This window comes from Ostrinia nubilalis, chromosome 4 (genome assembly GCF_963855985.1).
Source record: "Ostrinia nubilalis chromosome 4, ilOstNubi1.1, whole genome shotgun sequence".
Taxonomy (NCBI): Eukaryota; Metazoa; Arthropoda; class Insecta; order Lepidoptera; family Crambidae; genus Ostrinia; species Ostrinia nubilalis.
The window spans coordinates 15,219,548-15,234,865 of record NC_087091.1 but is presented as its reverse complement, the minus strand read 5'-3'; the positions used below and the strand labels follow the sequence as shown (position 1 = coordinate 15,234,865).

The following is a 15,318-nucleotide window of genomic DNA, read 5'->3' as shown; positions in this document are numbered from 1 at the left end:
AAGGCAGTTGTGTGTCCGCCGCAATTATTTCCTCCCGGTTTAGTGTTACACATATCGGATCCAGCTTTCTAGAGAAAACAGTTGTGGTGTTGTGCAACGCAGCGGAAGCTGGTACGGTCTGCAGTGGAATGTGAAGAAGATGGTATGGTATGGTATAATCCCATGACTATACCATACCATACCATACCTATGTATAAATAAACCCTGGTTGAGTCAACAGTCCCGTATATAAGTTTAGGTTTATAGGCAATCGTAAAAATACGAAAAATCAAGAAAGCATTTTTCTAAGTATTTTTATTAAAGAAATGTTGTGATTACATATTTTCTTCTATAGAAGACGTGATCTGGAGGCTTCCATAGAAGACCATGGCGCTGAAAAGATTAAGGCTCAGTTGCACCACCTTATTTTAACCGTAACAATAACGATAACCAGTGCTTTTTATATGAAGTTTGACAGATTTTTGACGTTTGTCAAAGTTAAAGTAAGATGGTGCAAATCAGCCTATGTATTTCGAACTAAACGAGTCCTGTTTCAGAATTAAGAAAGTGTTCCCTCTAAAGATTACGTGAGTAATATTTTATAACTGTTACATTATCTAGGGACGTGGGACATTAGGGTTGTTACACACGAACAGAAATGAATAGCGTAGGTAACTCCATTTTATCATCTTCACCTAATTAACGTGATGCAATCTTAATTAGTTTCCCACGTGGTCGTACGATCTCGTGGGGGATCTGACCATTGTGTTGACACACGATTTACGTGGAAACATCCCGCCCTCATGGTAGTTGACTCGTTGAGTCTTCCAGGGACTTGGTCCATTTAGCTTGGTCCACGGGCCAAGTTAAATATTTTTTCTTCCAGAAACTGGGCCCACTCTAAGATTCTAGAGTAGTTTTTCTAGATTTGTCATTGAAAGAGAAAACATTGTAGGAATGTGGACCCAGTTGCCGGATGAAAAAAAAATTAAAACATTCAATGGCCAACATTCTTGGCCCATGGACCAAACTAAAAATGGGCCAAGTCGCTGGAAATTCGTAGAACTTACATCAGCAAGCTCAATGTATGTGCTAAGCTTTCCTCCGTCGCCTAGGTGGTTGTTAAAAAAAGTAAGCGCCTTTTTCCTTTAATGCGGATTTGGACACACGTGCGAATCCTGATCAACCTAGACTAGTTGCACGCAGAAAAAAGATTTCGTATAGTGTTTTGTATTGTGTAGGTATATTCAGCCAATTCAATCCAAATGTGCGTGTAGCTCGCGTAATATAAATTATATTAGGAAAAACAAGTATGAATAATAGAATGCGGTCAGTCCGCAATCACAGGAAAAAGGCACTAAACGTTTTTCTATCGCCTATCTGGTAGTAAAAGAAAATTGTTTTATTGCCAGTAAAATGTTTTACAATTAGGCGGAGTTGCACCATCTAATTTTGACCGTAACTATAACGATAACCGGTGCTTTTTGTATGGAGTTTGACAGATTTTTGACGTTTGTTAAAGGTAAAGTAAGATGTTGCAACCCAGCCTTAGGGTTTTGTAATAGTGATTTCACTAAGCGAACTTGTGGTAATTCGGTTGATTACCTACATATGTGCATTACATCTAGAGAAAGGCGACTGATTATTACAAAAAAAAACATTATTATTTTTTATTCGTAGTTAGAATAACCAATAGGTAATTAGTAAACCACTGATAGAAATCTAACAAGCAATTTCTAAGCAGGTACGCTTTATGTATTAACAATAGCAAAAGCACTGAATTGAGAATACTTGCTCAAAAAGCTGTGCGGGGTTGTATAGTATACTTAATCCATTATTTGTGATAAAATTATCATGTACCTAATACAATTTTTCAATAGATCATATTATTATACCAAAAAAATATTAATGTTTGTAATAATTTTTTTAATAGTATCTGTATCAAATTCTCACTTTGTCATTATAATCTAAAACTACTTCAACCAACCGTTTTATTAAATGCTAATCCTTGTTCAATTCTCCTGCCTAAATCAGGGTGGATAATTGTAAACAACTTCACTGCCCGTTCCTGCAGGAATCCAGCCACTGGACCTAAACTATACAGAATGTTCTGGACTAGCCGGCTACGTTCCTCCTTACTTAATTCGTTGACATACATTTCCGTCATCTGAGCAAAGTTATTCGGAGCATCTTGATAAATATCTACCAGATCCACTCTCCATTTACTTGCGTACGGTACAGCTCCATTAAACGAATTTGGGTAGTAATTTGGACTGTCTCTTCCATTCTCTTTAGTTGGAGGATCACCGTCCCTATTGTAAGCGTACACTGCAGATTGAATTGGACAATTGACGTGTATTTTGTTAAAGTTAGCACCGAGCCGGTAGTATTGCGCGTCCCTGTAAGAAAAAGTGCGGGCCTCAAACACTTTATCTGGAGCTCCCAATATTCCTGGGACCAGATTCCCCGGGCAGAAGGCTAACTGCTCTATCTCTGCGAAATAATTAATCGGATTTTTATTCAACACCAGTTTCCCGACAGGCCTTAAAGGATACTTTTCTAGAGGTAGAACTTTAGTGACGTCAAAGACATCAAAGCCGGCCTTTTTGACGTCATTCATCGTCAGCACCTGGATACCCATTGTCCAACTGGGATACTCCCCATTCCCTATTGCCCTGTAAAGGTCTCTAGTAGCGTAATCGGGATCCTCTGCTGCTATTTTCCTAGCGTCTTCGGTGAACAAATTCTTAATACCTGCATCGGGAGTAAAATGGAATCTAATGAAATGTTTAACGTTATGCTTGTTCAAGACCTCATAGGTGTGAATGCCAAAGCCAGGCATACGACGAAATCCATCAGGGATGCCCCGATCGGAAAAAACTGACATAAAAATATGCAACGTTTCAGGGTTTAATGTTATGTAGTCCCAGAGCATGTTACCATCTTGCAGGTTTGTGGCTGGGTTTCTCTTTTGCGCCCTCGCGAACGATGTGAACAGCACTGGATCTTTGTTAGCGAATACTGGCGTGTCTAGCCCTACTATGTCGAAGTTCCCATCGTCGGTGTAGAATTTTATCGCGAATCCTCTGACGTCCCTGGATGTGTCTACGCCTCCTCTCTCGGCGACAACAAGGGAGAACCTTGTTGCTACTGGTGTTTTCTTGCCGACGGTGCTGAAGAGCTTGGCGTTGCAGACGTCTGTTATGTCGTTGGTGACTTCGAAGTAGCCGAAAGCCCCAGCCCCTTTAGCATGAACCACTCTTTCCGGGATCCTCTCACGGACGAGGTGAGTCAAAGTGTCCATGAAGTACTTGTTATGGATCAGATTTCTGTTTAATGTTATTCTGGCATCTGTGTACTCGACTGGTGCTCCGAAACTGGTCGTCATTATTCCTATGGGACCCTGTAATATAAATAAAAGTTAATGTTATTGAAAACTTGCCAATCCGCATCATCATTTCAGCCATAGGACTTCCACTGCTGAACATAGGCCTCCCCAAATAATTTCATAACGACGGTTTGGCAGCGGCCTGCATCCAGCACCGTCCAGCTACCTTTAAGAGGTCGTCGGTCCAACTTACCAATACAGAATGACTAAAGTAGGGATAATTATTGTATTGAAGTTGAATAAAGTGATGGCTTGTAGGTAGGTTCACGATCGTGACGTTTAATTTACATAATTAGTTACTTCGATAATTGTTATCAATTTAACCTGAAGGAAAATGAACAATCGCTTAGGCCCAAAGAGGATAAATAGAATTAAATTGAACTTTTAGTAATTCTTTTAGTCTAGAGATACACGCTGTAGCCAAAGTATGTCTCATCAATCGTGAGCTCAAAGTATCAATATGATAGGATGGTGATTTGATTTGAGATAATTTTAAAATCACACAAAGGTAGTTATTTAATTTGTTAGAGAGTTAAATAATTTTGACCTCTTACTCAAAAAAGTTCAAACACTGGTCTCTTTTTAGGTTCATACCATCATCAGGTTTTAGATCGGTAAGAGATAAAAGAAATATTAATTGAATTAATATTCTTGGACATTTTATTCTGCACCATTCCGTCCCAAACTAAGCAACTTCTATGGGTACCAGACAACGGATATAAACATACAACACCCTACTTTTATACATAAAAAATGGCCATGCATATAAATGTTTGTATTGTGCGGGAATCGAACCCGCAACGCGTGGGATCAAACGGCCGTTAGACTTAAGATTTCTAGATGCTGTAAAAATTGATTACTCGTACATATTTTTTTGGAATAAACAGATGCTGACCATCAATTAACGGCATTTTCTTTTTTAGTAAATTTGTAATTATATTATCATCTCTATGATACTCACCTTTGTATTTTGCTTAAACATAACAATCTGCTGTGCCGGGTCATACTGCGCATTCGCTATCACAGCAACGACCACCAACACTGATGTCCTCAACATGGTCACTATTTCATCCACATACAAAATAGTCACAATAGGATCTAAAAGTGCATAACCACAATTTTCTCGTAAATGCACCGTATGCAAAATACTGCACCGTGCCGGTAGCACGTTAGCCGTGTCACTGAACAATTTTACAAGTTTTTCACTTATTCCCTTTGTCACAATCGCACTCGTTCCGCTCTCGCAAATCCTGTGGTTAACAGCGAACAGTTTCTTTGGAAATGTTACGAGAACCTTTATACTTTATCCTGGCCTTGTTTGAACTGAAAGATTGATGATTTGATACAATCAATAAGGATTTGAAGTCTCCGCTACTCAGGTCGTAAAGTCACGCGAAAACATTAAGTACCTACTTTAGTACCTAGACGTTAAATTATCCTAAGTCCGTTAATCGTTAATCCAGTACCTACTATTTATCAAAAAGATACAGCAGGCACGCTGAAAAACACTAGAAAAACGCGTTCTGACAAGTACGTTCGGGCTTCCAGAACTTCCAGAACCCAAAACAACAGTTCTTGTAACCAGAACGAAACGATATAGTAAAAAATACTATTTATAGTATATTTATTTACAAGCTTTATATTGACTGACTTCACTTGTTAGTATGTATGGGAAAAATCTTGCAACTGAATTTAAGACCAGTTCTCCTCAACCGATTGAGCTGAATTTGGTATACCTAGTTATGTAAGTGCGATGAAAATGCAATGTTGTGGTACCATTGAGGCATTGAGCTGGTCTGATGATGGAGTCAGGAGGTCTCCTAAATGAAACGGCGGAATCGCATCGAATTTGGGATCGTTGGATTTGTCTTTTCAAACACTTTAGTACTAGATGATGTCCAGGGTCCTGATGATGGAGTCAGGAGGTGGCCATAGGAATTCCTAAACGAAACGGTGGAAACTTATCAAGTTTGGGTTAGGTGGATTTGTCTTTTCGAGCACTTTGGTGCTAAATTGTATTGCAATTGAACCAAGGCTCTGAGATTGAGATACTATAGACTAAGAGCTGGTGAACGCCAGACCTACGTCATTTTATAAAAGCTGAAAGTTTGTCAGCGTATGCTCCCAATATAGGTTAGAATGTACCTCCTTTTATCACTAGAGTACCTATCAAATACATATTATTGACAATAATACCGAACAAATCGATATCAAAAATCGATGTATCGATTGATGTCCAATCAAATCGAGTTCGATGTATCGATTAATGTTCAATTGGGTATGGTACCTCACTAGTTTTCCGTCATGTTGGTACCCTTGTTGGTTTCTTAGTTAGGTTGGTAGAAAAAGTCAACCTAACTTTGAAAACTGCTAGTTAGGGAGTGCTGACTCTTACTATTACATGCTCTGTGTGTTGGTGGATTATGAAGTTTGGGTCATCATGGCTAAAAAAAACTGTCTGGCAAGGTTGTAACTGTCAAAACTGTCTGGCTGATGTCGAAACAACTTCTAATCATTGCTCAAATATTATACATAAAAATCAGATTTTATAGTATAACGTAAATAGAATTACAGTCTATTGAAAATATGTATAGAAAAAGCCACCGTAAAAGTTAGGCTTACGTTATACCATTAAAGCTGATTTTTATATAAAATATTAGGGCAATAATTAGAAGTAGTTTCCTCATTAGCCAGACAGTTTTGACAGTTCCAACTCCTTGACAGACAGTTATTTTAGGATAGCTGCCAAAGCCACGATGACCCAAACTTCATATGATTCACCTTGGATTCACCAACATTCTATCCTATATTATTGGGAGCATACGCTGACAAACTAAAATAAAATGACGTAGGTGTTCACTAGCTCTTAATCTACTACTGAAAAATGTAAAATAAAATTATAATAATAAAAAACTTTTTAAAGACAAGCGTTTATTCTGAAATTCAGTTGTTACTAAAATGAAAAAATAATTGTAATGCAAGGTTCAAACTTCAAATAATTTCGAAAGCTTGTAACGCAAGCATAAATAAAAAGAGGAATAAATTCCATGCGCAATACAAGCTTTCGAAATTATTTGAACCTTGCATAGGTACAATTATTTTTTTCGTTTTATTATCATGTGTTAACGGATTAACGATTAACGTTAACTTGCGTTAAATCTTGCTAAATGTAACGTTTTAACGTTTAACGAAGTTAATTTTTTTATTAACGGTTTAACGATTAACGAAGTTAACTATTTGATTAACGGTGCCCAGCTATGACTATAACATTCATAAATGTGATGTATCCTAATATTTGTTTTCATAAATTTATTACTCATAAGTGTATTTATCCATATTATTGAAAATCATGATGTCTATATTCGTATTAAATCGTATTTTAATATTAAATTAATTTGAAATGGTCCAAAACAGGCAATATTTTGTGCCACAAAACTAACGTGACAGAAACGAATCGCTGCAAAACCGACTCCACATAGTCTTGTCTGCCCTACCCCTAGAGTTTATAATAGTAATTTAAAAGCCGGAGGCGCGGAGGGAGGGCAGCCCTCGCCCGCTGTAACGAGGCTCAGGCGCCCGGGTGAGCTGGAGCGGCTGAGGCTGGTCGCCGAGGCGCCGAAGGCGCCGATGGCGATCCAAAAAGCCGAAGCTGCGGAAGCAAGCGTGGTTGCCTGAGCCTCGTTACGCAAGGGCGGAAGGGCTGCACATCCCGCAGCGCCGGAGAAGAGGAGATACCAATGCATGCTGCATGCTTGCTTTCATGCTGCATGCTTGATTTCATGCTGCATGCTCTGCATGCTTATCTACTCTATTAATTTTTTTTAAAGATACGAGTATGTCTGTTATAAAGTAAATTATTCTGAACAATAACATTATGAGTTGAAGTATGTTCCTAGTAACAACATTATTAATTAAAACAATATGATCAATGAATGTTATGAAGAAAAAAGATCTGAAAATAAAAATTATGTATTTTAAATGGTTCTTGGCAGTAAGAGTATTGATAAAAAAATTATGATTACTAACTGTTATGAGCTCCGTTGGTAGTAATAAAAATGTATGAATAAAAAAAGTATGAAAAATAAAATTATGAAGAGAGATTATTATGAACACAAATCGGTAGTAAGACAAAGAATAGGATTTAGAATTTTATGTGAGCCAATATAGAACCGTAAAAATCATGTCTTTCTAGTTATACTTATATCGTTAGTAATAAACTTAATTTTAATATGACCAATTCAGGAGCATAATTAAAATAGGAGATAAGAGTTTTTGAAATCGGCTTATAATTTAGTAATAGAAGAGCTCTTCGATAACAAACATACAAAATACAATACAGAGGAATTGAGAAGAATCTTCTTTTTTGAAGAATCTAATCGACAAGGGATCGATCGATCTCCAATGTACAAATCTCGAATGGAAAATATATTACTACAATCTACTTATGAGTATGCATTAAAACCCGTGCACATAATATTAAATATACATAGCTACATAACAATACTTAGGCTGGGTTGCACTGCACCATCTCACTTTGACTTTAACAAACATAAAAAATCTGTCGAATTCCATACAAAAAACCCTGACTACATATTATAGTTACGGTGAAAGTTAGGTGGTGCAACTCAGCCTTAGTCTAAATGGAACTAGGTAAATAGAGTTTTATCAAAACGTCAGAAAATAAAAATAATTTAATGATGGTTTGTTCTTTGTACATTACTACTTTTATTACATTTAGGCCAGTAGAATTAAACACAAAAATGAATTAAATCGGAAATAATTCCTACTAAAGATTTTAGTGCTTTAATGGCTTCATTAGTTGCCCATAAAGACTCTCCTAGGTTTTCGACTTCGACGGAGTTGTGCTTAAGTGGTGGGGGCCCCCGAAAGGGGCGCTTTTTCGGTTTTCCGGTTATACCGCGTAAAGGACTTACCCTATCGAAAAGTGGTCTTCCTGACGGTTGAAGGGAATTTAATCCTGCATTAAATAAGACCAAATTCATTTGTTTTGAACAAACCGTTCTCGTGCAAATGTTCGGCAAAGTAGAAAATATGTGTATAATTATTGACCCTCTCCACGTCCAATGGCTCGTTACCCGCAGGCTTCCAAGTCTTGTAAAGGAGCGCCTCAACTAGTGTAACCCTATCAAGAATTACGAGTTGGATGCGCCTATCCTTGTTCGTCCCAGCCGTTCCTTAACTGCGGTTGCTGCACCTCTTCCTGGCACTCACCTGAACGACTCTGTGTTACCTACTGTGGCTGCCCCTCTTCCTTGTATCCTCCTGCACGACTAAATTGCCTAGCCGTATGCCTGGTCTAAGATTCGACGCCAAAAATCAACAACAACAAGTTCATATAAAACGCTGAAGAGTTTTTTGTTTATTTGTTTGTTTGAACGCTCTAATCTCAAGAATTACTAGTTTGATTGAAATAATTGTTTTTGTGTTGAATAGTTCATAAATTGAGGAAGGCTATAGGATATATACAATCACTCTACAACTAATAGAGGCGAAGCAGTAAAGAAAAATGTTGCAAGCACGGAAAGTAGTATTTAAACTATTTTCACGCGTACGAAGTTGATTTTGTGGCGTCGAACCTTGGACCAGGCATATGGCTAAGCAATGCAATCGTACAGCAGGGTACAAGGAAGAGGGGCAGCCACATCAGGTAACACAGAGTCGTTCAGGAGAGTGCCAGGGAGAGGTGCAGCAACCGCAGTTAAGGAACGGCTGGGACGAACAAGGATAAGCGAATCCAACTCGTGAGCCTTGACAGGGATACGCTGGTTAAGGCGACCCTTTACAAGGGTTGGGAGCTTACGGGTGACGAGCTATTGGACGTGGAGAGGGTCGTTAATTATAGGTACACATATTTTCTATTTTGCCGAACATTTGCACGAGAACGGTATGTCCAAAACATATGAATTCGGTCTTATTTAATGCAGGATTAAATGCCCTTCAACCGTCAGGAAGACCACTTTTCGATAGGGTAAGACCCTTACGAGGTATAACCGAAAAACCGAAAAAGCGCCCCTTTCGGGGGCCCCCACCACTTAAGCACAACCACAGAATAAGTAATAGTACAGGTACAGAAGGATTACTCCGCAAGACGATTTAAATAAATGCGAGTCTTGCTGCGACGCGATACAGTGGAATTCAGCTCGCACAGCACTACGTACCTACAATTTTATTCACCTACAAGTTTTGTCTCTTTCTATCGCGTGCCTCTGAACTCTTCTTACGCTGTTAGGGTTGCTGTCTAGTAGTGTCTAGTAAAAAAATATTTAATCTAATTATTTGTAATGAGGTACGTATGTAGGTAAGTTTCACTATGGAAAACGCATTCATTATGGAAAACCTTGGGAGAGGCCTTTGTCCAGCAGTGGACGTCATTTTTGGCTGAAACGAACGAACGCATTCTGAGCAATAGTCATGGTAGGTTAGGTTCCTATACTATCCTAAGAATTATTGATTACCTACATGGCCAACATACCTTTCAGCATCTTTGGGAAGCGAAAAAAAATATAAATCCGGTAGATTTCTTTTCGAATTTAAACACCCGAACGCCGCACAATAATATTTCTTTCTCTTTATGTCCATTTTTAAATAATACTTCGATCATAGAATTAGGTACTACAACGCACGCCAGCGGTCCTGACGGGCGCGCGCGTGACACTCGACTGATATAATACCCGCCGGCGGGGCGCTTCGCTGTAGGTAATTATCGGATGTACCGCGCGGAGTGAGCCAGGCCTGGCACAACTCCGACGAAGTCGAAAACCTAAGAGAGTCTTAATGGGCAACCAATGAAGCCATCAAAGCAATAAAATCTTTTGTTGGAATTATTTCCGATTTAAAATCTAATTCTACTGGCCTAATTTACAAAATTAAACTTTTTGTGGTAAATATCAAAACTTTAACCATTTTATGCATTCAATGCAGCAACTGCATAGATAAAACTATTGCATACATAAGTTTCTTAACAAATATTATTATTAATTTGTGTTCATTAATAAAGTTCATAATAATACTTGGTCCTGTTTGACGCTAATCCTTGCTCTATCCTATATCCTAGATCTGGGTGCACCAGCGTAAACAGCTTCACAGCTCGTTCCTGAAGGAACTTAGCTACGGGACCCAAACTATACAGTATATTCTCCACCAAACGACTCCTCTCTTCCTTGCTAAACTCATTAATGTACAACTCCGTCACTTGCTCAAAATTATTCGGAGGGTCTTGGTAAATCTCCAACAACTCTACCCTGTGTTTGTCCTTGTACTCCACCGGCCCATTGAAAGAATTGGGATAATAATTTGGAATGTCTCTGTCGTTGTCTTTTACTGGCGGTCTACCATCGCGGTTGTATGCCAGGACAGCGGATTGTATAGGACAGTTCACAGGTATCTTATTGAAGTTAGCCCCCAAACGGTAGTACTGAGCGTCTCTGTACGCCAAACGACGAGCTTCGAACACTTTGTCCGGACCTCCTAATATGCCGGGCACAAGGTTCGCCGGATTAAACGCTAGCTGCTCTATCTCGGCATGGTAGTTTACAGGATTCTTGTTCAACACCATGCGACCGACCGGCGTCAATGGATATCTATCCAAAGGCAAAACTTTGGTCACGTCGAAGACGTCAAATCCTGCGTTTTTCACATCGTCTAATGTCAACACCTGGATTGCAACCGACCAGCTCGGATAATTCCCGCTACCGATAGCTCTATAGAGATCTCTGGTCGCATAATCGGGGTCAACGGCAGATATCTTCCTGGCTTCTTCAGTAAACAGGTTCTTGACACCGGCATCGGGGGTGAAGTGGAACCTGATAAAGTATTTCTCTTTAACATCGTTTACTACTTCAAAAGTGTGGATGCCAAAGCCCGGCATGTGTCGGTATCCATCAGGAACGCCTCTGTCTGAGAAGACCAACATAAACATGTGTAAACCTTCAGGATTTAGAGTGAGGAAGTCCCAAAGCATGTTTCCATCGATCAGGTTTGTAGCTGGATTTCTCTTCTGGGCTCTAACGAAGGCGGTAAACAGAAGGGGATCTTTGTAAACATACATCGGCGTGCTGAATCCTACCATGTCAAAGTTGCCGTCTTCTGTGTAAAACTTGACTGCGAAGCCTCTTGCGTCTCTGGATGTGTCTATGCCTCCTCTTTCGACAACTACAGGGGAGAACCTGGCCGCTACTGGCGTCTTCTTTCCAATCCCACTGAACATCTTAGCGTTGCAGATGTGGGTGATGTCGTGAGTGACCTCGAAGTACCCGAAGGCGCCTCCAGCTTTTGCGTGGACCAACCGTTCGGGAATCCTTTCTCTGACCAGGTGAGTGAGCGAATCCATGAAGTATTCGTTGAAAATCAGCCGTCTGTTCAGGGTCACTCTTGCGTCCGTATATTCTATCGGGGCGCCTGCGCTGGTCGTCATAACTCCAATAGGCCCCTGGAATAACAAATAGATGGATACATAATTTTTGCACATAACATAAATTGTAATCTTCTATCGTACTTCATTTCATCTTCTTTTGTTTCAGAAACATCAATACGTTGAATCAGGGACAGATTAATCCAAGAACTTTATTACAGTTTTATTTTCTGCAAATAGGCTCAAAAACCTATTTATAAGGCCTACAATAATAAAAGGTTTAAACAATCAATCCACGCGATAGAAGCGTGCCTAATTCATTCAACCGCATTAATGAAATTGGCTAAGACAGATCTATTTTTAGCTATTGCCGGTCTAACTGGAGTTAGTAAGTTGTTGCAAAACTTCAACTTTCGCTAAAAATAGTATAAAGTAATTCAGACATATTGTATCATGGTCATATTGTGCACTTGCAAATTGCATAATAAAATATGTCTGTATCTAAATGCATTTGTTAGTTATTTTAAATTGCAGTTACGCGACTTTGCATAGACATGGATAGGGTTGTCAGATTCGGAATTTGACGGGATTCTCTCTATTTTTTTTATGTGCAAAATTTTTGGCCCACCGTGTATAGCTTTCCTTGATAAATACAATACAAAAAAAACTATCTCCTCAGATTCTTTTATGCATGGCAGATAAGTATTTGACCGCAATCACACCTGGTGTTAAGTGAGATGCAGCAGTCTCGTCTAGTCTAGTTTAATATTAATATTTAAAGACTTCTTCGCTAAAAAGTCAAGCGTCATGTTTAGCAGTTTTGTTTAATTTTCTAAAATTTGTGTTTACCCGACTATTCAAGTAATAATGGTGGATTATTATCCATTAAATGTTCGTAAACGATCATGAAAGAAGAAAGGAATCTGCGTCAGGTTTCAGTTAAAGTGCCACATCTCTACTAAAAATCAAGGGACTTATATCATTAACTGACACCCGTATTCACAAACATTACTATGAGGTCTCACAGTGCGCGTGGACTCACAGGGTCACACACGAACCAATCACAAAGCTCTGTTCAATGCCGTGCAATGTGTTCGATTTGCTGCTTCACATAAGCAGGAATCGTTTGCGAATGTTTCTGTTTACTTTAAACATAATTTACTTGACACTGGCTAAAATGCGCAAACCGCACGAACTCATTATCCAAACAAAAAAAACCATGATTAGGTAAATTAGATTATTGAAAGGGAGTCACTAAGGTCGCTTTCTAACCTCGATTATCCGTGTCATGATCATACAAACACTTCGATATTGGTTACTTATTGTTTGTTAGGCTTTGTTTTCGAATTATCGCCTAATTAAGTTAATTGTCCGATTGTGGTATCGAAACAAGTTGGCGGCATATTTTTAATACATTTTATGGGATGAGTCACTTTTATTTTAGAAAAGAGGATCGAATGTGCTCGTACCATACCGGTATACCCTCACTGACTGTTATTATCAATATGAAAGCCTGTATTTTGAAACGACACTCAAAGTTTACAAGATTACCTATTCGAATAATTTGATTTACAAATTGAAATTCCGTTAATCACAAGCACTTATTTAACGATGTCGTTATAGGTAATTGCATTAATATAAGCAGTTCTGTCGCCTTGTAGACATTAATATAAATAATTAAAATATAAGTACCTTACAGATCCTACCTAGTTCAGGAAGTACCTACTTAGGTAGAAATAAAACAAACGCCTGCTGTTATATGCGAGCAAACCTAAGTATTTACAATAATATTACAAGAGTAAAAGGAAAGATTTAATAGTTTGTTTGTATTGAATAGGGCCCGAAACTACTGAACCTATTTGAAAAATTCTTTCACCATTAGAATTCTACATTATTCCTGATGAACATAGATGGGCTATAGAATACTTATGGGTGGATAAAGACGTTCTGTGACAGATTGAAATTACGTTGGCGTAGACGCAGGCAAAACCTTCTAAGTTCTAACGACGATGGCTGTGAGAATAAGGCCTATAAGGACATTAGACAGTTACTTAATTAGTTGTAGCCTAGATTTCAGCCTAGCCAAATTGTTTCATTAGTAAGCTATTACCAACATTTTATCTTGAAGAAGTTTTCTGCTTGTGACAATTAAGCAAAATCATCATCATCATCATCTCAGCCATAGGACGTCCACTGCTGAACATAAGCCTCCCCCAATGCTTTCCATGTTGCCCGGTTGGTAGCGGCCTGCGCCCAGCGCCTTCCTGCTGCCTTTATGAAGACGTCTATCGACCTTGAGTGGACGTCCTACTCTGCGTTTTCCAGTACGTTATGCATAATCATTTGAAAAAACAATAAGTAATGCTTACCTTCGTTCTCTGCTTAAACATGATGATCTGCTGAGCAGCAGGGTCATTCTGCACACTGGCTGCCACAAGGGGCAGGATCAGCGCCGAAAACCACATCATGTTTGTCTTCACACCATCCAGGATGTCTCAGCCTCCCTGGAATATTTCAGTGCTCGTGACTCTTCAGAAGTTAGGTACGCACGCAAAAAAGATAGAGTTATCTTATATAATCGGCTACTCCAGACTAATATTAATATTTCAAATGGCCAAATAAGGTTTAGGTAAAGATATTGAGACCCAAGATACGAGCGTTGGTTACGCGAAGTGTTAAATAAATAACTAAGTCCCTACTTAGTGTAGTATCACCAAATGATACACCTATCGATTGTAAGAACGGGGGAGGGAATAGCTGCGTCGTCTGTCTAAAGCACTGATCTAAAGGTTCTGTCATCGATTCCCTGCTCGGAAGGCAGAAGTGCCTTCGAAGTTGGAACTGAAGAGTTGGCACAGAATACTGCCTCAACTGGTAATAATAACCGAGGGTAATTATGATAGTAATTTAAGCAGCCCTCCCTATTAAAACACTTAACAAAACTAGACTCACCTTACTTCGCTCTTACATCGCTGCAAGACGTAATAATAATATGCATAGTGGCAGACCATGATAGAATACAAATTGAGTCCACTCTATCTTCAAGATATCATGTTTCTGATGATAGCACCGAAAACAACATCAAAAGCAACGATAGCCCAATTGTATTCGGTGTAGAGCAGGCCGAATCAAGATCCAAGGAATGCGGGTTCGAACCCCGCCGCCGTTGGACTATTAATTATTGTATGGTGAACCCACTCGTACTTAAAGCATTGGTAATTAAGCTAATGCTACTAGAAATATTAAATATTCGCTGATCACTAAATAATTGTATATTTTAATTAATTACTTACTAAACTTTAATAATTAAATGTTTCACTTACTGTCAGGGTACTGGCCATCAACAACCACTCAGGAGCGCTGCAGCGGCTTTTTAAGACCCGAATAGTGAATTGTGACCTTGCCTCTTAACTTATTTGGTTCACTTTGCAACAGTTTCTCGGCTGGAAAATGTTGATCAACTTATTTATACGCATTGACTGAGCGCCTCGGGTTTGGTGAAAGCTGAAATCGTACTTTTTTTTGGCAATGCAATAAAAAGACATTTTGTTGTCCTGTTAATATGTAATAGAACTCTTAC

The 15,318-nt window shown here is 38.9% G+C and overlaps 2 protein-coding genes across 2 annotated transcripts; both read right to left on the bottom strand.

Moving 5' to 3' along the window:
- Window positions 1-1,957: 1,957 nt before the first annotated feature.
- Window positions 1,958-4,424, bottom strand: LOC135071311 (catalase-like). Its single transcript, XM_063965103.1, has 2 exons — window positions 4,329-4,424; window positions 1,958-3,382 (listed from the first exon to the last, which is right to left on the bottom strand). Exons 1-2 carry the CDS (start codon window positions 4,422-4,424, stop codon window positions 1,958-1,960), a joined length of 1,521 nt encoding a protein of 506 aa, XP_063821173.1.
- A 5,942-nt stretch (window positions 4,425-10,366) lies between these two features.
- On the bottom strand, window positions 10,367-15,175 carry LOC135071548 (catalase-like). Its single transcript, XM_063965321.1, has 3 exons — window positions 15,062-15,175; window positions 14,108-14,242; window positions 10,367-11,816 (listed from the first exon to the last, which is right to left on the bottom strand). The coding sequence occupies exons 2-3, from the start codon at window positions 14,204-14,206 to the stop codon at window positions 10,377-10,379; spliced, it is 1,539 nt and encodes a 512-aa protein (XP_063821391.1). The 5' UTR covers window positions 14,207-14,242; window positions 15,062-15,175; the 3' UTR covers window positions 10,367-10,376.
- Between the last annotated feature and the right edge of the window lie 143 nt (window positions 15,176-15,318).